Source organism: Salvelinus sp. IW2-2015, linkage group LG27 (assembly GCF_002910315.2).
Source record: "Salvelinus sp. IW2-2015 linkage group LG27, ASM291031v2, whole genome shotgun sequence".
Classification (NCBI taxonomy): domain Eukaryota; kingdom Metazoa; phylum Chordata; class Actinopteri; order Salmoniformes; family Salmonidae; genus Salvelinus; species Salvelinus sp. IW2-2015.
This window is the reverse complement of record NC_036867.1, coordinates 19679505-19703219: the sequence shown is the minus strand read 5'-3', so window position 1 is coordinate 19703219 and position 23715 is coordinate 19679505. Positions and strand designations below refer to the sequence as shown.

At 42.2% G+C, this 23715-nt stretch overlaps 1 protein-coding gene across 2 annotated transcripts; it reads right to left on the bottom strand.

The window, feature by feature from the left end:
• Window positions 1-4393: 4393 nt before the first annotated feature.
• Window positions 4394-22028, bottom strand: eci2 (enoyl-CoA delta isomerase 2). 2 transcript variants are annotated; one of them, XR_002875868.2, is made up of 11 exons: window positions 21900-22028; window positions 20717-20879; window positions 13164-13262; window positions 12244-12426; window positions 11840-11909; window positions 11407-11509; window positions 11170-11290; window positions 9159-9248; window positions 8771-8914; window positions 4798-5011; window positions 4555-4641 (listed from the first exon to the last, which is right to left on the bottom strand). XR_002875868.2 is itself a non-coding variant. In XM_023972791.2 (10 exons), exons 1-10 carry the CDS (start codon window positions 21941-21943, stop codon window positions 4856-4858), a joined length of 1173 nt encoding a protein of 390 aa, XP_023828559.1. In that variant the 5' UTR covers window positions 21944-22028; the 3' UTR covers window positions 4394-4855. The 2 variants fall into 2 exon arrangements, 1 of the variants encoding a protein (XP_023828559.1); XM_023972791.2 differs by having other exon boundaries at window positions 4394-5011.
• Between the last annotated feature and the right edge of the window lie 1687 nt (window positions 22029-23715).

The following is a 23715-nucleotide window of genomic DNA, read 5'->3' as shown; positions in this document are numbered from 1 at the left end:
TTTGGAGGTTCTCCTTGGATTAGCAATAGGATACATTCTGAATCCTTTTTTACTGGACATGGAGGAACTGCATGCACACTAATGGTGAAATATGTGACTCACCAAGTACACATTATGGATAATACCACACTAAATGTACATGGGGTACGGGGACAATATTTAAGGAGGAAAGGAATAAAACATGTTGGTTCGATGTATCCCTACTCTGCAGTCGGCATGTAACACAGGAAGGACGTGATGAGTAGGAACTGAAGTCCACCTTGACAGCTCTGGCTCTCTCCCATTATAGTGCCTGTGGAATCATTGTTCTTTGGGGAAAAAACAGACCAGACTTTTCATGGGGAAGACAACTTTATGTTACCATATTATGTAGTGTGTCTCCAAGGCACTCTGAATACTAATTCAAAGCAGACCAAGGCCCAAAGCAGTATTTTTTTATTTATTTTACCGTTATTTTACCAGGTAAGTTGACTGAGAACACGTTCTCATTTACAGCAACGACCTGGGGAATAGTTACAGGGGAGAGGAGGGGGATGAATGAGCCAATTGTAAACTGGGGATTATTAGGTGACCGTGATGGTTGAGGGCCAGATTGGGAATTTAGCCAGGACACCAGGGTTAACACCCCTACTCTTACGATAAGTGCCATGGGATCTTTAATGACCTCAGAGAGTCAGGACACCCGTTTAACGTCCCATCCGAAAGACGGCACCCTACACAGAGCAGGTGGTCCCCCCAATACTGCCCTGGGGCATTGGATCTTTGTTTAGACCAGAGGAAAGAGTGCTCCTACTGGCCCTCCAACACCACTTCCAGCAGCACCTGGTCTCCCCATCAAGGGACTGACCCAGGACACCTGCTTAGCTTCAAGAAGCAAGCCAGCAGTGGTATGCAGGGTGGTAGCTGCTGGCATATATATAAAAATTTAAAAAATGTTAGCATGTGTTGTTTGTGTTCATCTTTGCCTTGTAATAACAATGAATAACACTCTCCTGATTTAGGCTGAATAGCAGTGTGTGAAATTGCCAGCCAATCAAGACACCAATTGGCAAATTACCTTGTCAGCGACAAAAGTGAATAGGTTCCTTCTGAGTGTCATGCCATTTGCAAAACGACCTGTTAGCAAATTATCTTGTGCACCTGTAAGAGTAGAGCAGCTCTCCAGATGTCTGACAACTATTTCCCCCCCCCCCCCCCCCCCCCCCCCTCCTCCCCATCACTCTCGCAGGGTCCTTGGATGCAACTAGCCTCTCTCTATTTGTATCTGTTTGACTTCCTCCCCATGGCTGTGCCTCCAGTATCAGTGGTAATACTAGACAGAGGCCTGATTGCCAGTCCCTGTTGGGGAGGGCTCATTCATCAGCAGTGTGAAAGGCTGTGCTTAACTGCTGTCTGTCAAACACAGAGTGGAGTGGGAGAGGATGGAGAAGTCCATCTGGACTTGGGTTCAGCTTCTATGCTGTGGCCCCATATAGGCAGGCCTACAGTCGAAAATACACAACTTTTCCAACGCATTACTGAATTAATGGCCACATCTGGTTGTTCACATTCCAAATGTCACATGAATAATACCGCTAACGCATCATGTCGGGCATTTTAAGATAGACAGGTAAATTGTAATTGTAGTTCAGACAACACTGTAGATGAGAAAGATGCCAATTCAAATCTGAGCTAATCAATAACTAGTTTTCAATGGAAGTATCAATTATTGACATTTTAATAATTTAGCAGATGCTCTCATCCAGAGCGACTTACAGTAGTGAGTGCTATACATTGTCGTACTGGTCCCCCGTGGGAATCGAACCCAGCACCCTGGCGTTGCAAGAGCCATGTTCTACCAACCAAGCCACACAGGAGAAGCAAGTCTGTAAATTCCATCATATACTGTAATTACAGATGACTAGGATGGCCTCTTTTATTGCGGTTGATCGATTTTCAGTTTTAGAGGGAAAGGGGGTTTGAGATTATGCTGTGGTTTTATGTGATATGGGAGAGTGTTACATTACGTATACAGTATGTTGAGCCTTCAAGTCTTGAGTTTATGATGTTGATCTTGTGTCTATCACGCTGGAATGTTTAAATCAGGCCACCAAAGATAAATAATCTGCCTCATTCCATCATAGAGCCGTTTGGTTATGCCAACTAGCATGTAAAAGAAAATAGAAACAGGTTTTAGAGGCCTCCACTCCACACGGTTGAATAACTGTTCTGAATAAGAGATGTGCCTTCTCTGATTTTAAATAATTATTGTAACTCAAAATTAACATGACACAGTCGGATGTCTTTTCGATGCGACTTCGTCTCACAGCAGCTGTAGATCCGTAGGGGCCCGTTGGTCGCCTTGCACATTCTACCACAAAAATCCATTATACCGGGCCCTACCCACTGAAACACAGATGATTCAACGACAAGGGAGCTGCCGTCTAGCTTTTAACTCTCCCTCACTTTTTTCCCCAAAAATCTCATACTGGTATAATCCTTCCCATCCTCCTGTCCTTGGGGACACTGGCCTGGGTCGCAGCGCCAAGAGCACCATTCAAAATTTAGTGGGTGTGGGCCTCGCACTGTGGCGTCAGGGGAACATTATCAGCGTTATTGCCCAGCCACTTCTGGAAATGCCAGCATTTGGTTGGATAGAGCGTCTGAGAGGGCGGTAGGTGAAGCGTAGCCTAACCGTGAAGGGGCGCTCAGTGCCCGGAGAGGAAAGTTGGGAGATAAAGAGTGGTTATTTCCCTGAACAAAGGAGACTGGTGTTTCAACAACTGCCTTTCAGTGACAATGCTCACGTACTGCTAATGACCTCCAAGAGCTGCGTGCCGCATCACGGCCGGTGACAGTGAAAACATATCACTGCAAATGTTCTTTCCCTGGCTATATCTAGGCTATTCTATACATCTACTCAACTTCATTGCTTCCTCAATGTCGGTTCACTGTGGGATTTCTAATCTCCTTGCTAGGTTTGTTCAGTGCTGATGGCGTTTGAATATAATCAAATGAGTCAACATCATTCTTTGTCTAACACCACTGATTTACTTGAACAGGCTTAGCTATTCAAAGCAACTGGCGAAAGGTGGTAGTGTGGTACAACCTCACAGCCATCCTTGTTTGAATTTACACTATTCTAAATACCCAAGAGTCTAGTATGTTGTAATTCAAACTGTAGGCCTATGTTATACTAGTGGTTCCATATACCTATCACGTTCCATATACATTCACAGCCATTTGAATGTTCAGCCCACAGATTGGAAAGGTAACCTTTGGGGACCACTTTATCGCTACAAGTGTTTTGCTTGGCAAAAACACGTTGTTATGTAGGCCTAGCTGCTATCGGTCAGGGAAAGGGTAAGCAAACCAGGTGTAACATGCAAAGCAGGGCCCCTAAGTGGGTTAGTGACAGCCCAGTGTGGGGGCCCATCAGTGGATGACGTGATAATATATTTCCCTCGTCCCAGTTGTGTTGGTCTGAAACGTCATGCAAGAGGAAAATTAACTCATCATTCCTGCCTTGAGATCTACTGCGTTGGCCTGTCAAACCTTATCCAAGGATAGAGGACCTATGTCATCTAGTGCAGATGGTGTGAATAGAAGTAGTACTGGAATGTGCCTCTGGGGTGCCCTTGGGCCAAAAGAGGCCACTCCAAATGGACAGAAATACTGTCCTGAATTCAGCTCATTGGACACAGGGGTACACCTCCCCATACCAATGAGGAAAAGAATACAGGTTTCATGAGATAAATTATATAATATTAAAACATGTCTTAAGTATACTTACATTCAAACCAAAATGTTATGTATACAATTAGCAACTAATCGTCCTTTGTCCCTATTCATTTGAAAGATGAACCATCTAGAAATTGCTGGCATGAAGGCTGCAGAGCTGTTGCAGTTGTTTTTTGGTGCAGTACGCCCTCTACAGGATACTAAGTGAAATGGCAGAACTATCCTACAACCCTTCACCATCATAATCATCCTTTTGTCAAATAAGTTTGACAAAAAGACACATTGACATTTTTTTTGCTCCAAAATGTATTTATTACTGTAATCAAACAGATATAGATGTGTGAAACAATGATGCCATCTCCAAGAATACTTTTGAGTGCATATAAATTACCATTGGACAGTGCAAAACACAATCCTCTTTGCTCAGCTCAGTTTTTTGGACTGTAAGGCACTACCCACCTTCAATTTACCATATGCACCGCTTGGAAGCTTAGTCCATGTAAGTTACAGGTAACTGCCAAAATAATGGAAACACTTGCATAAATGAGGGATACAAAGTATATTGAAAGCAGGTGCTTCCACACAGGTGTGTTTGCTGAGTTAATGACCCTACGCCCTATTAAGGCACTTTATGATGGCGTTTCCTTTATTTTGGCAGTTAACTTCACTGGTGTTTCAAAACATGGAATGCCCAGATATGTTAATTGCAAAACAATCAAGATCAACAGTTAAAAATCTACAGAACAGGATGTTGGGTGTTCATACAGTACAATAATAACACTAATATTATAATTAATTTACAAAACCATCTGATAAAACTGAAGGGGAAAAAAAGGCATCAGCTCAAGGCTCAGCATGGTTACAGGCTTTATCCCATTGACATCTCTTCTTACAGGTTAGTGAATCTAGGCTGGAGCTGTACTAGGGGAGGAAAGGAGGGGAGGAGGGGGGGGGGGGTACAGGTTGGTGTGATGTGGGTCATGCTCATTAGGGCACATAACATAATACATTTTCAAATGTTTTACAACGAAAACGTAAATGAGCGTGTTTCGGTCAATTTTTCCCCCCGATTGATACCTAATGAGCATGACTCTGGTTAGGTGCTCTGTCTGTGGGTCTCTGGGGGAGGACCTCCTCACAGCTTAGCCTTAGCCTGGAAGAAGCTCATGATGGCCTGCATGCACTCGTCTGAGAGCCAGCGCTCCACCAGGCGCTCCACCTCCTGGTCGTTGACAGTGTGGAGATGTTCCTTCTCTGTCCCACGGATCAGTTGTTTGGACAGGGCTAGGGACTGGGCAGCCAGGGAACAGCCATGGGAAGAAAGTAGAGGTCAAATAGATAGGATTAGAAAAACTTTAATGTCCATACAAAATGCGGAAATGTGTCTTTGGTATCATGCGGATCCCGTAGGTAGCCGCCCCGTTCTGCCCCCCCTGGACACCCTAGAAAGATCTGTATCATATTCTGCATGTGTTTCTTTACCTCTACTTTATGCACAAAGTGTTACGGTCACCCTCCCTTCACATTTCTCACTTTCAAATCATGATTTATAATTCAGGTTTCACTGGTGAAACGTCCATGCAGCATCTGCATGAAAACCATTTGATCTCAGTTTACATGAACATCTAAGTCATTTAGCAGATGCTCTTATCCAGAGTGTCTTACAGTTAGTGCATTCATCTTAAGATGGCTAGGTGAGACAACCACATATCAGTCTTGATAAGAGCGTCGGCTGAGCTTTGACTGGGATGGCCAAGAGACCGGGGGTGGCAGCACGGAGAGCTCAGGTTGGCGTGTAGGATTTTGCGCATAGCCCGAAAGTATGGAGTGTCAGTTCCCCTTACTGCTCCGAAGGTAAACACCATGGGCTTATAGTGGACGCGAGCTTCGGCTGGAAGCCAGTGGAGTGCGCAGAGGAGCGGGGTGACATGGGAGAACTTGGGAAGGTTGAACACCAGGCGGGCTGTGTCGTTCTGGATAAGTTGCAGGGGTTTGATGGCACAAGCGGGGAGGCCAGCCAAAAGCGAGTTGCAGTAGTCTAAACAGGACAAGACATGAGGACCTGCGCCACTTCCTGTGTTAAAAGATTGTACTCCACGGATGTTGTAGAGCACGAACGAGTCACTGCTTGATGTTTGCAGAGAACGACAGGGTGTTGTCCAGGGGCAAGCCAACGTTCTTTGCACTCTGGGAAGGGGACACCGTGGAGAGGTTAGAATGGAGAGCTCTTGGAGTGGGCAGGCCTTCCGCGGAAGGAAGAGCAGCTCTGTCTTTTAGGTTGAGTTTCATGGGAATGTGTTTAGATCTTCTTAGTCATGTACAGTGTTGTTATGAATGATGTGGGCCTACAGTGAGGCAAATTTAGAGACAATGGTGGTAACCGTAGCTTACCTGTGTTTCTGTTTCAATCAAAGCACACAGTTGAAGTCGGAAGTTTACATGCACCTGAGCCAAATGCATTTAAACTCAGTTTTTCACAATTCCTGACATTTAACCCTAGTAAAAATGCCCTGTCTTATGTTAGTTAGGAGCTCCACTTCATTTTAAGAATGTGAGATGTCAGAATAATAGTAGAGAGAATTATTTATTTCAGCTTTTATTTCTTTCCACACATTCCCAGTGGGTCAGATGTTTACATACACTCAATTAGTATTTGGTAGCATTGCCTTTACATTGTTTAACTTGGGTCAAACGTTTCGAGTAGCCTTCCGCAAGCTTCCCACAATAAGTTGGGTGAATTTTGGCCCATTCCTCCTGACAGGGCTAGTGTAACTGAGTCAGGTTTGTAGGCCTCCTTGCTCACACACGCTTTTTCAGTTCTGCCCACAAATGTTCTGTAGGATTGAGGTCAGGGCTTTGTGATGGCCACTCCAATACCTTGACTTTGTTGTCCTTAAGCCATTTTGCAAGTATGCTTGGGGTCATTGTCCATTTGGAAGACCCATTTGCGACCAAGCTTTAACTTCCTGACTGATGTCTTGAGATGTTGCTTCAATATATCCACAGAATTTTCCTGCCTCATGATGCCATCTATTTTATGAAGTGCACCAGTCCGCCCTGCAGCAAATCACCCCCACAACATGATGCTGCCACCCCCGTGCTTCCCGGTTGGGATGGTGTTCTTCGGCTTGCAAGCTCCACCTTTTTCCTCCAAACATAATGACGGTCATTATGGCCAAACAATTATATTTTTGTTTCATCAGACCAGAGGACATTTCTTCAAAAAGTTACGATCTTTGTCCCCATGTGCAGCGGCAAACCGTAGTCTGGCTTTATTATGGCGGTTTTGGAGCAGTGGCATCTTCCTTGCTGAGCGGCCTTTCAGGTTATGTCGATATAGGACTCGTTTTACTGTGGATATCGGTTTCCTCCAGCATCTTCACAAGGTCCTTTGCTGTTCTGGGATTGATTTGCACTTTTTGCATCAAAGTACATTCATCTCTAGGAGACAGAACGCGTCTCCTTCCTGAGCGGTATAACGACTGCGTGGTCCCACGGTGTTTATACTTGCGTACTATTGTTTGTACAGATGAACGTGGTACCTTCAGGCATTTGGAAATTGCTCCCAAGGATGAACCAGACTTGTGGAGGTCTACAATTTTTTTCTGAGGTCTTGGCTGATTTCTTTTGATGTCAAGCAAAGAGGCTCTGAATTTGAAGGTAGGCCTTGAAATACATCCACAGGTACACCTCCAATTGACTCAAATGATGTCAATTAGAAGCTTCTGTTAGGCTAAAGCCATGACACCATTTTCTGGAATTTTCCAAGCTGTTTGAAGGCACAGTCAACTTAGTGTATGTAAACTTCTGACCCACTGGAATTGTGATGCAGTGAATTATAAGTGAAATCATCTGTCTTTAAACAATTGTTGGAAAATTACTTGTCATGCACAAAGTAAATGTCCTAACCGACTTGTCAAAACTACAGTTGTTTAACAAGAAACGTGTGGAGTGGTTGAAAAACGAGTTAATGACTCCAACCTTCGTGTATGTAAACTTCCGACTTCAACTGTATTTTGCCTAGTGGCGCACGCTGTTGAGTTGTGGCTGCATGAAGGTAAAATGCGACCATTTGCTAAATCATCCTAAAATCTCCTAAGAAATTAGATGATGTTTGTCTTACAGTAACATTATACTATGCTATTATTTTTGATTATGTACAATACTATCATAATGTGATCTTGCAGACATTGATTCAGTTTTGATCTAACTTTATTAAACAAGCACCATTCACCCGAGTAGCCTGTTCTCTACGAGTAGAGCAGAGACGGTGCGTAAGTAGAGAAGCTACAGGACCTTCAGCCCCCGGGATAAGGGGTCCGGAAAAATCAGATCTTTTTTAATTTGTTTATTTTTGCATGCAATGAGGGCATCAAACCTGCGACTTTATTAATTATTTGTATACATTTACATTGTGTATTGGTTATGCCTCGCCCAATAGTAACAATAATAAGGGAATGATACACCCTAAACAACAGCACAGTTTGTCACAAAGCAGAATCAAAGGCTTACTGTGAGATTAAATCTATTTTGGCATGCATGACAAACAATTTTAGGCTCAGCTCTTCTACTGATCTGAAGCAAAACAATCTTCAAGCATTATACAATGGCCCAGTTGTCTAACTCCCTGCCAATTGTGCAAATATTGTAGCCTTGCCATCATTGCCATCCAGACTTAATGACGCATTCCTGTAACATTTTCTCTGCTGATGTTAGCGATTATGTAATATTGTGGTCTAGATATATACGGCCATATCATATATTAGTGACAGTTTTGAAAATTCAACTGCGCTGTCCATCAGATCAGCTTTGGACTTGAATGACCTTCAATTTGCACGATTTGGCGCCCTCCGGTCCACGGAAGCGCAACTACGGCCAATAATATAATACATCATTCAAAATTCCTGGAACATTCAAAAGGAAGTTCTGTAAAATACAACCAGCTTTCATCAATATTGATACGTTCCAGGAATATTGAGGAATACATTCCACAAAATGCACAAACGTTTCAAACGTCTGACATTCAACATTTACTGGGGCTTTGACTCACATTTCTGGGCAGCTTGGCGTAGGCCTTGAGTCTGGTGGCCACCTCGGTCTGGAAGCTGCTGTCAGGAAAGACCTCGGTCACCAGGCCCTGGGCACACGCTTGGACGGCAGTCAGCTTCTTGTTGAACAGCAGCATCTCACTGGCCTAGTCACAGAGCATGGCAATGTCTATTCGTGTAATTTCATTCAATTCCAATTGCAAATTAAATACATTCAAATAAAATACAGAAGTATAAAAAAAATATTTGATCCATATCTGAAACTTTTCCGTTTTTGCATCAATCATGCATTGATGTTAGAAACAGGGAAACTGAGAAGATAACTGCCTGAGAATACCCCTCTATGTAGTGCAACATTTGCAGCAAAATAACAAGGTTGTGCATCCATACCTTTGCATTGCCCATCATTTTAGGGAAGGTGTAGGAGGAGCAGCCTTCTGGGCTCTGTCCCAGCTGGCTGAAGGGGGTGTGGAATGTAGCCTGTCAGGAGGTGGAAGAAGCATACGTTAGGCAGGAAAACTCCCACCGTCTTACTGCAATGCAAGTGGAGAATGGCAATGTGGACGTAGTGGCATGGGTAGTGCACTAGTGGTCACAACAATCGTGACCAAGCTTAGCAGGTATATTAGTGCTGGTGGGCAGGAACATAAGCCTGGGGACCCAGTATCTCTCCAGGAGTGTAGTTGGAAACCAGGTTTGGGGTCAATTCCAAGCAAATCAGGAAATACACTGAAATTATCTTCAATGCTTTTCAATGAGGAACATTTGGAATTGGGTTTACTTTCCGAATTGAAATTGACCCCAACCCTGATATAAAACAATGCTAATATCGTATTATCAACTAACAGACATGTATAGAGATTAGAGGTCGACCGATCGGCATGGCCGATTAATTAGGGCCGATTTCAAGTTCTCATAACAATCAGTAATCAACCTTTTTGGACGCCGATTATGGCTGATTACATTGCAATCCACGAGGAGACTACGTGGCAGGCTGACCACCTGTTACGTGAGTGCAGCATCAAAAGGACCTTGTGGCTGCAAGGAGCCAAGGTAAGTTGCTAGCTAGCATTAAACTTATCTTATTAAAAAAAACAATCAATCTTCACATAATCACTAGTTAACTACACATGGTTGATGATATTACTAGGTTAACTAGCTTGTTCTGCGTTGCATATAATCAATGCGGTGCCTGTTAATTTATCATCGAATCACAGCCTACTTCAACTTCGCCAAACGGGTGATGATTTAACAAAAGCGCATTTGCGAAAAAAGCACAATCGTTGCAATAATGTACCTAACAATGAACATCAATGCCTTTCTTAAAATCAATACACAAGTATATATTTTTAAACCTGCATATGTAGTTAAAATAAATTAATGTTAACAGGCAATAATAACTAGGAAAATTGTGCCACTTCTCTTGCGTTCAGTGCAAGCAGAATCAGGGTATTTGGGCAGTTTGGGCAGCCTGGCTCGTTGCGAACTGTTGAAAGGCCATTTATTTCTAACAAAGACTAATTAATTTGCCAGAATTGTACATAATTATGACATTACATCAAAGGTTGTGCAATGTAACAGTAATATTTAAACTTAGGGTTACCACCCGTTCGATAAAATACGGAACGGTTCCGTATTTCACTGAAAGAATAAACGTTTTGTTTTCGAAATGATAGTTTCCGGATTTGATCATATTAATGACCAAAGGCTCGTATTTGTGTGTTTATTATATTATAATGAAATATATGATTTGATATTTGATAGAGCAGTCTGACTGAGCGGTGGTAGGCAGCAGCAGGCTCACACGGATTCATTCAAACAGCAGCTCTTAGCAATGCTTGAAGCACAGCGCTGTTTATGACTTCAAGCCTATCAACTCCCGAGATTAGGCTGGCAATACTATAGTGCCTATAAGAACATCCAATAGTCAAAGGTATATGAAATACAAATGGTAGAGAAATAGTCCTATAATAACTACAACCTAAAACTTCTTAACTGGGAATATTGAAGACTCATGTTAAAAGGAACCACCAGCTTTCATATGTTCTGAGCAAGGAACTTAAATGTTATTTTTTTTACATGGCACATATTGCACTTCTACTTCTCCAACACTGTGTTTTTGCTTTATATAAACCAAATTGAACATGTTTCATTATTTATTTGAGACTAAATTTATTTATTTATGTATTAAGTTAAAATAAGTGTTCATTGTTAATTCAGTATTGTTGTAATTGTCATTTATTACAAATACATATATAAAAAATTAAAAAACAGCCGATTAATCGGTATCGGCTTTTTTTGGTCCTCCAATAAATCGGTATCGGCGGTGAAAAATCATAATCGGTCAACAATATAAATGTGTTCTTAGCCAGCATTGAGTGGACATGACAAAGCACCTTACCCTCTCTGTGGCATAGACAATCTCGAACAGGCCCAGTAGAGTGACAGACACGCCCACAGCCGGACCATTGACCACTGCAATCAGGGGCTTAGGGAAGTCGATGAACGCTTTGACAAACTCCCTGCACACACACACACACACACGCACACTGATTTGTCAACAGATGATATCAACAGCGTTAGGAAAAAGGTTCTTTCAAGGTAAACCTTTGCCTGCTCCTCTTGGGTAAGTCGTTACCTTAGCAACTCGCCTGCATTCTTTGCCATCTGCTCGATTCCGCCCTCCGGGATTTTGGTGAAGTTTGTCAGGTCATTGCCACTGCAGTAGAAGTCTCCACTACCTTGAGGGGGTGAACAAGAACAGCTTTCGTCAATTAGGGAGAGCCACGTAGAGAAATTGAGAAGACTGGAGCAGTGCCCGTTACTGTATCACGGCAAAGCCTTGGAGGTCTAGAGAAAGAAAAGCCTGCACACAGTAAATCTTGCTCCCGCATGCTTTTCTCCTGCACCATAATAAACTCTGTAATATAGTGTGTGCTGGCTTTTCTTTATTCCTAATGTTTCATTTCTGGGCCAGCAAAATAGTGCATATTCATATCACTGATACTCTCTTCAACTGTATTAAGGTCACTCATAACTTCCATTGGAGAAATTGGTTGGTTTGGCTCTACCTGTGATTACAGTAATGACAGAGTCATCTTTGCCAGCTTGCTCCAAAGCCTTGATGACCTCGTTGTACATCTGGATATCAAGAGGGAAACAATTGAAATAACAGAATTGAAGAACTGGATATTTGGGATGTTAGTAATTGCTCTTCTCATAGACAGTAAGTAAATCACTCACTGTGATTTCATTTCATTTCATTTCAGGCATTTCATTGATAAAACACAAGACCATATCACAACGTCGGTAACACTTAACCATAGAGTATCCTAAGGCTCCACATTGGTATGTAGTACTTACAACTGTGAAACCCATCTACAAAATATGTCTGCTGCTTAGACTGCCGCTGATGTTGGGCGGCGGCAAATAGACTATGACACTAATGCTTAATGAATGTATGCATTTGAAATACCTCCACGGTGATGGCGTTTTTCTTCTGTGGCCTGTTGAGGCGGATAGTGGTGATGTTGTCCTCCGTGGAGACCAGCAGCGTCTCAAAGGTAGCAGCGCTCCCAGTGGGCTGTGCGGCTACCGCAGGCCCCTCAGCAGCCAGCAGAGAATCGATCAGGTCCACATACTGCTGTCTGGCATCCTCCTGAGAGGAAGGAAAAAGGAGATGTACAGTGTATTAATTCCTGTCTGTCAATTTCATTGTGTGAAGACAATGGCACATCTCCACATCGTGATGACAACTGAGTTTTTAGTGTTCTTATATTGGCATTCAGTAAGAATGGCTGATTCTAATATGTTTTGTTTAACTACTATCATTTTTGTCTGTTTGAAATTGCTCGCAGGTCGTGTGTTTGTTGTTTTTAATAAACTAGGGAAGAATAGTCTTAAAATGGACAAATGGGTATCTTAATAAAAGATGTATGACAGTGGTGTTCTGTACACTGAGTTCCACAGGGATGCTGACCCATGTTGACTCCAATGCTTTCCACAGTTGTGTCAAGTTGGCTGGATGTCCTTTGGGTGGTGGACCATTCTTGATACAGACAGGAAACTGTTGAGGGTGAAAAACTCAGCAGAGTTGCAGTTCTTGACACATAAACCGATGCGCCTGGCACCTACTACCATACCCGGTTCAAAGACAAATCTTTTCTCTTGCCTAGTCTGAAAAGGCACACATTCATAATCCATCTCAATTGTCTCAAGGCTTAAAAATCCTTCTTTAACCGGTCTCCTCCCTTTCATCCACACTGATTGAAGTGTATTTAATAAGTGACATCAATAAGGGATCATAGATTTCACCTGGATTCACCTGGTCAGTCTATGTAATAAAAATAATGTTTTGTATACTCAGTGTATATGCAATGTTGGAATGTAGATTACCTGAGATACAGAACCCAGAGACTTCCAGGCATCCCATTTGGCCTTGCCGATAAAGTCAAGCATCCCTGGCTTTGGGGTGTTACAGGGTCCCTGAGTAGCCTAGTAAGACACCAAAGAGAGAAGAGGAGATACTGAAATGAGATACAGCCGGTGTCTCTGGTACACTTTAAGGGCTTACTTTACTTGTCCTGTCTCCTTCATGAACTCTGACAGGTTAACAATCTAGGTCATTTTCATTAGATATCAGATGGAAGAAAACAGACTGAAACAGGGGGTGATACCTTGGATAGCTTTCCAATCATTAAAACATACACAGCAAATTATCCAGTGTTAAATCAAAACTGAAAGAGTGGAACAATATACACACTATAACCAGTGTTAAATTAACACACTGCTTAGTGTCAGACCTTATTCAATTATTTCCCAGTGCCTTGCCTTTCAAATGAATTCTAGTTACCACCAATGACTATTTGTTAGTGAGTGACAGAAGCATGGTTATTGCGTTCACAAATTTTTAGGTCCTATGGACTTCACCAAGTCAAATCAAATGTTATTTGTCACATGCGCCGAATACAACAGGTGTAGACCTTACTGTGAAATGCTTACTTACAAGCCCTTAACCAACAATGCAGTTAAGAAAAATAAGGGTTAAGAAAATATTTACAAAATTTCAAAAAACTGAAGTAACAATAACGAGGCTATGTACAGTATACAGGGGGTACCGGTACCGAGTCAATGTGCGTGGATCCAGGTTAGTCAAGCTAATTGAAGTAATGTGTACAGTATCAGTCAAAAGTTTAGACACACCTACTCATTCCAGGGTTTTTCTTTATTTTTACTATTTTCTAAATTGTAGAATAATACTGAAGACATCAAAACTATTAAATAACACATGGAATCATGTAATAACCACAAAAAAAAAGTATATCAAAATATATTTTATATTTGAGATTCTTCAAAATAGCCACCCTTTGCCTTAATGACAGCTTTGCACACTCAAATCAAATCAAATCAAATTTTATTAGTCACATACACATGGTTAGCAGATGTTAATGCGAGTGTAGCGAAATGCTTGTGCTTCTAGTTCCGACAATGCAGTAATAACCAACAGTAATCTAACCTAACAATTCCACAACTACTACCTTACACACACACACAAGTGTAAAGGGATAAAGAATATGTACATAAAGATATATGAATGAGTGGTGGTACAGAACGGCATGGCAGATGCAGTAGATGGTATAGATACGGTAATAATACAGATAGATGGTACTGTAACTAGGTATTTAAAGCATAATGCACAGTTTAAAAGTGGTAGTGTACACTGTATTACATAAAGATGGCAAGATGCCAGTAGATTATATAATAACAGGTATAACATATGAGATGGTAACGGTAGCGTTGTAAAACATTGTATTATAGTGCATTGTTTAAAGTGGCTAGTGGTACATTTTTACATAATTTCCATCAATTCCCATTTTTAAACTCTTGGCATTCTCTCAACAAGCTCCATGAGGTAGTCACCTGGAATGCATTTGAATTAACAGGTGTGCCTTGTTAAGTTAATTTGTGGAATTTATTTCCTTCTTAATGAGTTTGAGCCAATCAGTTGTGACAAGGTAGTAAAAGACCAATTCCATATTATGGCAAGAACAGCTCAAATACGCAAAGAGAAACAGCAGTCCATCATTACTTTAACCTCTACGGGATCGGGAAGAGTGCCCCCCCCCCCCCCCCCCCCCGGATTGTTCACCTAATGTGCGCTAATGTGGTTAGCATGACGTAAGTAACAAGAAAATTTCCCAGGAGGTAGATATGTCTTATATGGGCAGAAAACAAGAATTTAAGTTAATCTAACTGCACTGTCCAATTTACATTAGCTATTACAGTGAACAAAAATACGATGGAATTGTTTGAGGAGAGTGCACAATAAAACTTCGCGGCAACTGGTTTGATACATTCACCTCTGAAGGTAAATAATGTACTTCCATTCAGTAAACTTGCTCTGATTTGTCATCCTGAGGGTCTCAGATAAAATGTAGCATAGTTTTGTTTGATAAAATTCATTTTTATATTCAAAATATAGGAACTGGGTTATACAGTTTGAAACCCTGCTGATGCGTGTCGCCACCTGGGTGTCAGAAGGCGGGAAGGAGAAAAGTAGTTGAGTGTCATCTGCATAGTAATGATAGGAGAGACCATGTGAGGATATGAAAGAGCTGAGTATCTTGGTGTATAGAGAGAAGAGGGGGCCTAAAACTCAGCCCTGGGGGACGCCAGTAGTGAGAGTACGTGGTGCAGACACAGATCCTCTCCACATCACCTGTTAGGAGCGGCCTGCCAGGTAGGATGCAATCCAAGAGTGTGCATAGCATGAGAGACCCAGCTCAGAGGGTGGAGAGGAGGATCTGATGGTTCACAGTGGCAAAGGCACCGGAAAGATCTAGGAGGATGAGAATAGAGGAGAGCGAGTCAGCTTTGGCAGTGCTGAGAGCCTCCGTGACAGAGAAGAGCAGTCTCGTTTAAGTGACCGGTCTTGAAGCCTGCCTGGTTAGGGTCAAGATGTTCGTACTGAGAGAGATAACAAGAAAGTTCATCAGAGACAGTATGCTCAAGTGTTTTGGAAAGAAAAGAAAGAAGGGATACAGGTCTATAGTTTTTGACATCAGATGAGTCCAGTGTTGGGTTCTTGAGGAGGGGAGCAACTAGGGCCACTTTGAAGCCAGAGGGAACACAGCCAGTGGTCAGGGATGAGTTGATGAGGGAAGTGAGGAATGAGGGAAGGTCTCAAGAGATGGTCTGGAGAAGGGAGGAGAGGATAGGGTCGAGCGGGCAGGTTGTCGGGTGGCCAGACCTCACTAGTTGCAGGATGTCATCTGGAGTTAGAGGGGAGAAAGAGGTCATGGTTTAGGGTGGTTCTGTGTAAGTGAGACCAGTGGACTCAATAGGCTGAGTGAATGAGTAGCGAATGTCGTCAACCTTTTTGTCCGCAAAGTGATTGACAAAGTCGTCCGCAGAGAGGGAGGGGTTGGAGAAGGTCAAAGAGAGTTTAGGGTTAGAGGCAGAAGCTTGAAATTTAGAGTGGTAGAAAGAGGCTTTAGCAGCAGATACAGAGGAAGAGAAGGTAGAGAGGAGGGAGTGAAAGGATGATAGGTCCTCCGGAAGTTTAGTTTTCTCCATTTTCACTCAGCTGCCCCTGTTCAGTAAGCTCACAAGAGTCACTCAGCCACGGATCAGGAGGGGAGGGCCAAGCCAGCCGGGAGGAAAGGGGACAGTGTGAGTCATAGGATGCAAAAAGTGACAGTGGAATTCAAATGAGATGGACAGGTGAGAGGGGGAGAAAGGAGAAAATCTCCACTTAAGAGAAATGAGTAGACTTGTGCCACCACCACAACAACCAGATGCTCTCGGACTATGAGAGAAAACAGAGTCAGATGAAGAGCGAGCAGCTGGAGTAGCAGTGTTCTCTAGGGTGGTCCATGAACTCAGAATTCTTGACTGCAGATCAGCAATTCCAAACGCTGCCAGAGACCCAGAATTCCACATGGGTTGTGCGCTCAGGGTACACTAAATTATAAGGGTTGCAGCCAAGGGATGGGGAGGTCTGTAAAGCCTACAGGGAGAGGTGCGAACAGGTATAGAAAAAGCTACAAAATAGCTAAATTAGATCAACTGTAAATAACTAGGTAAGATACTCAAGTGAGAAAGTAGTGTGAAGAACCTCCTCTCTTTCCTTCCTCGAATAACTCAGCAGAACAACTCGGCAGAACCGTCCTTGTTTCGGTGACGGTCTTAGTTTTGCGACAAAACCACCACTGATACAACCGCCACTTACAACTGCGGCTGAGATACCAGGGGACACTGAAGAACTAACACTAATTGCTAATATCCTAGCAGAGGTAGAGAGCACATATCCCTGTACTAATTGCCTAGGAGAGGTGAAACCACTCCCCCTCCAATACAGCCATTGATCACCAAAACAAGTCACAAATTGCCCTGCCCATTTATCCTGGTTGATGTGTGAACAACAATCTGCATATTATGAGCAGTCAGCAGTTCACACCCCAAGTAGGCCACTGGGAAGACAGGCAGCACTTGAAGTAGATGACCCTAGCTAGCAAAAAGACAGTACTAAACCACAACAGATAAAGACAAAAAAATGATACTTATCACTCCTGGAGATATCAGGAGTCCTCTAGCTATAGAATGTAAAACTCTACAATTCACTCAAAAGGCAAGGCACTGTAGGAAATATTCAAATAAGGTTTTACACTAAGCAGTGTGTTAATTTAACACTGGTTCCAGTATCTATAGGGTCCCCCTCTTTCAGTGTTGATTTAACACTGGAGAATTTGCTATGTACAGTACAATGAAAACTTGTATTTTTGCTGACAAGGCACCAAACATGCAAGCACCCGACCACACACACACACACAGACAGCCTAAGAGCCGCACAGAGTCCGGTGAAGTAAGTTGAGGCACCCGAGATGATGCCGTCAACCCTTCAGTTACTGGCCCGCCGCTATAAGCACAAAGCTTCCTTCAGTAGCATGCTACTCAATACAACTGTGACACAGCAAAAGAAAAAAGGAGCACCCCTTCTGTCTATCATACTCTTGATCAATGTTCCCTCTAAGCTACGCAGAAGAAATATCAGCCAGTGCAGAGAAGCACAAAATTGAACTTCAAGAGTTTTCCCCTTTAGCTAACATTATCAACGTTTCGCTCCGCTGTGGGAACTGCGCTCGAATCAATGCAATATTAACCACCTTCAATGTAACATACAAAAACAAAATGAACCATGCAAGACTTAATATGCAAAACTACCTGTGCAAGAGATTTGCTTGAAGGCATAGCGCATCAGAGTAAGCTTTTTTACATTTCTTAAAAGGGCCAGTGTTGTATTTTAAGACAGTCTTGAATAAGCTAAGTAGCCAATAGGCAGAGGGTAGCATTATTTGTCTGATTCTCTGGAATAAGGGTATTGGAATAATAATGCATTTTATTTTGTAACGTGGTTTCTTGCATCAAACGACACAACATTTTCAGTCACCTTGTCTGAAGGACATGTGGATAAACAGGTTAATGTCACTCCCTGCATGTTATTTTCTCATGGAATGTAGGCCTACATTGAACACCACACATTTGCTGCTGCTGAATGATAGAACTAGAGGTCGACCGATTATGATTTTTCAACGCCGATACCGATTATTGGAGGACCACAAAAAGCCGATACCGATTAAATGGGCCGATTTTATTTATTTTATATGTAATAATGACAATTCCAACAATACTGAATGAACACTTATTTTAACTTAATATAATACATAAATAAAATCAATTTAGCCTCAAATAAATAATGAAACATGTTCAATTTGGTTTAAATAATGCAAAAGCAAAGTGTTGGAGAAGAAAGTAAAAGTGCAATATGTGCCATGTAAGAAAGCTAACGTTTAAGTTCCTTGCTCAGAACATGAGAACATATGAAAGCTGGTGGTTCCTTTTAACATGAGTCTTCAATATTCCCAGGTAAGAAGTTTTAGGTTGTAGTTATTATAGGAATTATAGGACTATTTCTCTCTATACGATTTTGTATTTCATATACCTTTGACTATTGGATGTTCTTATAGGCACTTTAGTATTGCCAGTGTAACAGTATAGCTTCCGTCCCTCTCTTCGCCCCTGCCTGGGCTTGAACCAGGAACACATCGACAACAGCCATCCTTGAAGCAGCGTTTCCAATGCAGAGCAAGGGGAACAACTACTCCAAGTCTCAGAGCGAGTGACGTGTGAAACGCTATTAACGCACACCCCGCTAACTAGCTAGCCATTTCACATCGGTTACACCAGCCTAATCTCGGGAGTTGATAGGCTTGAAGTCATAAACAGCTCAATGCTTGAAGCATTGCGAAGAGCTGCTGGCAAAACGCATGAAAGTGCTGTTTGAATGAATGCTTACGAGCCTGCTGGTGCCTACCATCGCTCAGTCAGACTGCTGTATCAAATCATAGACTTAATTATAACATAATAACACACAGAAATACGAACCTTAGGTCATTAATATAGTCCAATCCGGAAACTATCATCTCGAAAACAAAACGTTTATTCTTTCAGTGAAATACGGAACCGTTCCGTATTTTATCTAACGGGTGGCATCCATAAGTCTAAATATTCCTGTTACATTGCACAACCTTCAATGTTATGTCATAATTATGTAAAATTCTGGCAAATTAGTTCGCAACGAGGCAGGCGGCCCAGACTGTTGCATATACCCTGACTCTGCGTGCAATGAACGCAAGAGAAGTGACACAATTTCACCTGGTTAATATTGCCTGCTAACCTGGATTTCTTTTAGCTAAATATGCAGGTTTAAAATATATACTTCTGTGTATTGATTTTAAGAAAGGCATTGATGTTTATGGTTAGGTACAGTCGTGCAACGATTGTGCTTTTTTCGCAAATGCGCTTTTGTTAAATCATCCCCCGTTTGGCGAAGTTGGCTGTCTTTGTTAGGAAGAAATAGTCTTCACACAGTTCGCAACGAGCCAGGCGGCCCAAACTGCTGCATATACCCTGACTCTGTTGCAAGAGAAGTGACACCATTTCCCTAGTTAAAAGAAATTCATGTTAGCAGGCAATATTAACTAAATAGGCAGGTTTAAAAATATATACTTGTGTATTGATTTTAAGAAAGGCATTGATGTTTATGGTTAGGTACACGTTGGAGCAACGACAGTCCTTTTTCGCGAATGCGCACCGCATCGATTATATGCAACGCAGGTCACGCTAGATAAACTAGTAATATCATCAACCATGTGTAGTTAACTAGTGATTATGACTGATTGATTGTTTTTTTATAAGATAAGTTTAATGCTAGCTAGCAACTTACCATGGCTTCTTACTGCATTTGCGTAACAGGCAGGCTCCTCGTGGAGTGCAATGTAAAGCAGGTGGTTAGAGCGTTGGACTAGTTAACTGTAAGGTTGCAAGATTGAATCCCCGAGCTGACAAGGTAAAAATCTGTCGTTCTGCCCCTGAACAAGGCAGTTAACCCACCGTTCCTAGGCCGTCATTGAAAATAAGAATGTGTTCTTTAACTGACTTGCCTAGTTGAATAAAGGTGTAAAAAAAAAATGAAAAAGAAATCGGCCAAATCGGTGTCCAAATATACTGATTTCCGATTGTTATGAAAACTTGAAATCGGCCCTAATTAATTGGCCATTCCGATTAATCGGTCGACCTCTAGATAGAACAGCTATTTCCATGTTAAAATATTATGGGATGCATTTTATCCACTGTTTTTGATGGTAGGCCTACGTTATCAAATAGCCACAGTAGCCAACTTGATCACTTAAAACTGTAACTTAAAGCGGGTACAGCCTCAGTGTTCACAGTAAAAGCGCACTAGAAGTTACACAGATTTTTCACAACTAAAGTTTGCGCTCAGCAGACCTGAAATTTGCTCATTACTGAAAAAGATTAGAGGGAATATTGCTCGATGTTCAGAGACATGACAGCCAAGTAGCTAAGACTAAAGCACAATGACCTCTAACCTGTTTGAAGAGAGCATAGATTTTCAGCTTGGCCTCATTGCCAGGGTCTTCCTTCAGCGTGCCCATCTGACTCTTGGCATGATTGAATTGATCCACCGTCGCCCCCATCATAGAACCAGTCATGTGCAGCTTCAGAGTGGGAATGTGTGCGACTTGGACTGCCCTGAAGAGATGATTTCAGGTCAAATTAGTGACATAAGTGGTACGATTTCAAAAACAATTACTGACTGCCACAGACTAAATAATATTATTTTAATAAAATGTTATTATTTGAATAAAATGTTATTTCAATACAATAGCCAAGCACAAATGAACTGAACTTGGCTGAGGGCATTAAACTAGATCCAAACACCTACAGTGACCTTTCTAAATAATTAGTTGTATTATATATGAGCAGGATCAGGACGAAAGATAATGTACTGGGAGTTCCAGTACAGTTTGTGATACAATGTAGTGACAGCATTGGATGGGCCATCAAGAATGAGTTGTGACCTTTCCTCTGGTTTTTATTCACGGATTCTAGCTACGTCTGGATGTGGGGCCAAGGGCATAGCTAACTGTTGAAAGGCTAACTAAGTAACTAGCCTTTCAACAGCCAGCTATGCCCTTTGCCCCACATCCTAGCAACAGGTCATCGTGCAAGTGTTTTTCGTGGTAGCTGATACGTTGGAATGTTAGGTCATGTACATCCTGTTTTTATATTGTCATTTGCTGCTGTAACTGAAGTCGACTGTGGTATTTGGACGTAAAAATTGCAGACTCTGACTGCAATCTTTTCTCGTCAGGGATACGGAAGCACCCCAGAACAACTGAGCGATAGCTAACTTTAGCTAACCTAGCAAGCTAAACTTCATTCCAAGCAAGACAGACAGCCCTAGCTCGTGCAGAACATGACACCTTTTAAATACAGGCAGAGTTTTAACAGACTCTCGTGCCAACCAGCCAAAACTGCATGGTGAAGATACAATAATAACTATTCGCAATGACGATTAGGCTACTGTTATAACGGTAGCTAAACTAACTAGCTCCCGTCATACAGGACAGCTAAATTAAACATCTACTTAAGTTAGCCAGGCTAACTCACTCGGTCTATGGTTTGACCTCAAATCCGTGCAACATAGGCTACATTAAATGACTGTAAATCCACCTTGCAAGTGAGTGTATTCTTTATAGCTAATCTTACCTGACAAATCGCCACAGAGAAATTTTGCGTAAAGCCACAGCCATGACAGTTATGTCATTTCAGTCCAAAATACAATAACTTGGATGTTCAAGACAATCCAGCCAAATGAATTAGCTGTTTACAAAACTGAACCCTCCCCTTGACCTTCGTTATCCTTCACCATTGGCTAAGGCATTTGCACCACCCTTTCCATGAAGGGTGCGTTCCAGGCTGTTGTCGTGTTGCTCAGGTGATGACCGTGGGGACTGGGGAGCCTTACGCAAATCATTCACCACGGAGTTATTTGCAGAACCAGTCAAAAGTTTGGACACACCTACTCATTCAAGGGTTTTTCTTTATTTTAATTATTTTAAACATTTTAGAATAATAGTGATGACATCAAAACTATGAAATAACACATATGGAATCATGTAGTGCCCAAAAAGGTATTAAACTAATTCTTCAAAGTAGCCACCCTTCGCCTTGATGACAGCTTTGCACACTCTTGGCATTCTCTCAACCAGCTTCACCTGGATTGCTTTTCCAACAGTCTTGAAGGAGTTCCCACATATGCTGAGCACTTGTTGGCTGCTTTTCCTTCACTCTGCAGTCCAACTCACCCAAACCATCTCAATTGGGTTGAGGTTGGGTGATTGTGGAGGCCAGGTCACCTAATGCAGCACTCCATCACTCTCCTGCTTGGTCAAATAGCTCTTACACAGCCTGGAGGTGTGTTGGTCATTGTCCTGTTGAAAAACAAATGATAGTCCCACTAAAAACGCAAACCATATGGGATGTCGTATCGCTGCAGAATGATGTGGTAAACATGCTGGTTAAGAGTTCCTTGAATTCTAAATAAATCCCTGACAGTGTTAACAGCAATGCACCCCCACATCGTCCTACATCCTCCTCCATGCTTCATGTTGGGAACCACACATGCAGACTTATCAGACCAAAGGACAAATTTCCACCAGTCTAATGTCCATTGCTCGTATTTCTTGGCCCAACCAAGTATCTTCTTATTATTGGTGTCCTTTAGCAGTGGTTTCTTTGCAGCAGTTCGACCATGAAGGCTTTATTCACGCAGTCTACCCTGAACAGTTGATGTTGAGATGGGTCTGTTACTTGAACTCTGTGAAGCATTTATTTGAGCTGCAATTTCTATAGGGCTAATATAGCCTATAGCCTATGTCCCACCAGACTTCGCTTTGGCTCCCCCTCCGGTCCAGCTCAGGCGTTCGGCATCGACGGCCTTCTGGCTGCTGCCGAACCAATTGCTGGCAAACGCCCTTGACTCATCGTGTCTCGTCATCATTACACACACCTGGTTCCAATCCCCACTCTATCACTGTATATATACTCCCTCTGCCATTTGTCTTTGTCGGTCATTGTAAATGTTACTTGTTTTCCTGAGAGGAATCTCACCTACTATTGACTGAGAACTTTATATTTGTCACTTTGGGTTCGCCCTGTGCCTTTTTGTTTATGAAGATATAAACTTAGCAAAAATAGAAACGTCCTCTCACTGTCAACTGCGTTAATTTTCAGAAAACTTAACATGTGTAAATATTTACATGAACATACAAGATTCAACAACTGAGAAATAAACTGAACAAGTTCCACAGACATGTGACTAACAGAAATGGAATAATGTGTCCCTGAACAAAGGGGGTGGTCAAAATCAAAAGTAACAGTCAGTATCTGGTGTTGGCACCAGCTGCATGAGGTACTGCAGTGCATCTTCTCCTCATGGACTGCACCAGATTTGCCAATTCTTGCTGTGAGATGTTACCCCACTCTTCTAACAAGGCCCCTGCAAGTTCCCAAACATTTCTGG

Bases quoted from the DNA above. Each gene is read 5' to 3' on its own strand.
- eci2 (XM_023972791.2), bottom strand. From the start codon at position 21,943: ATGGCTGTGGCTTTACGCAAAATTTCTCTGTGGCGATTTGTCAG. The intron at 12,427-13,163 runs GTAATCTACATT...CCTTCCTCTCAG, and splicing joins CTCTGGGTTCTGTATCTCAG to GAGGATGCCAGACAGCAGTA. The intron at 9,249-11,169 runs GTAAGGTGCTTT...ACCTCCTGACAG, and splicing joins TTGTCTATGCCACAGAGAGG to GCTACATTCCACACCCCCTT.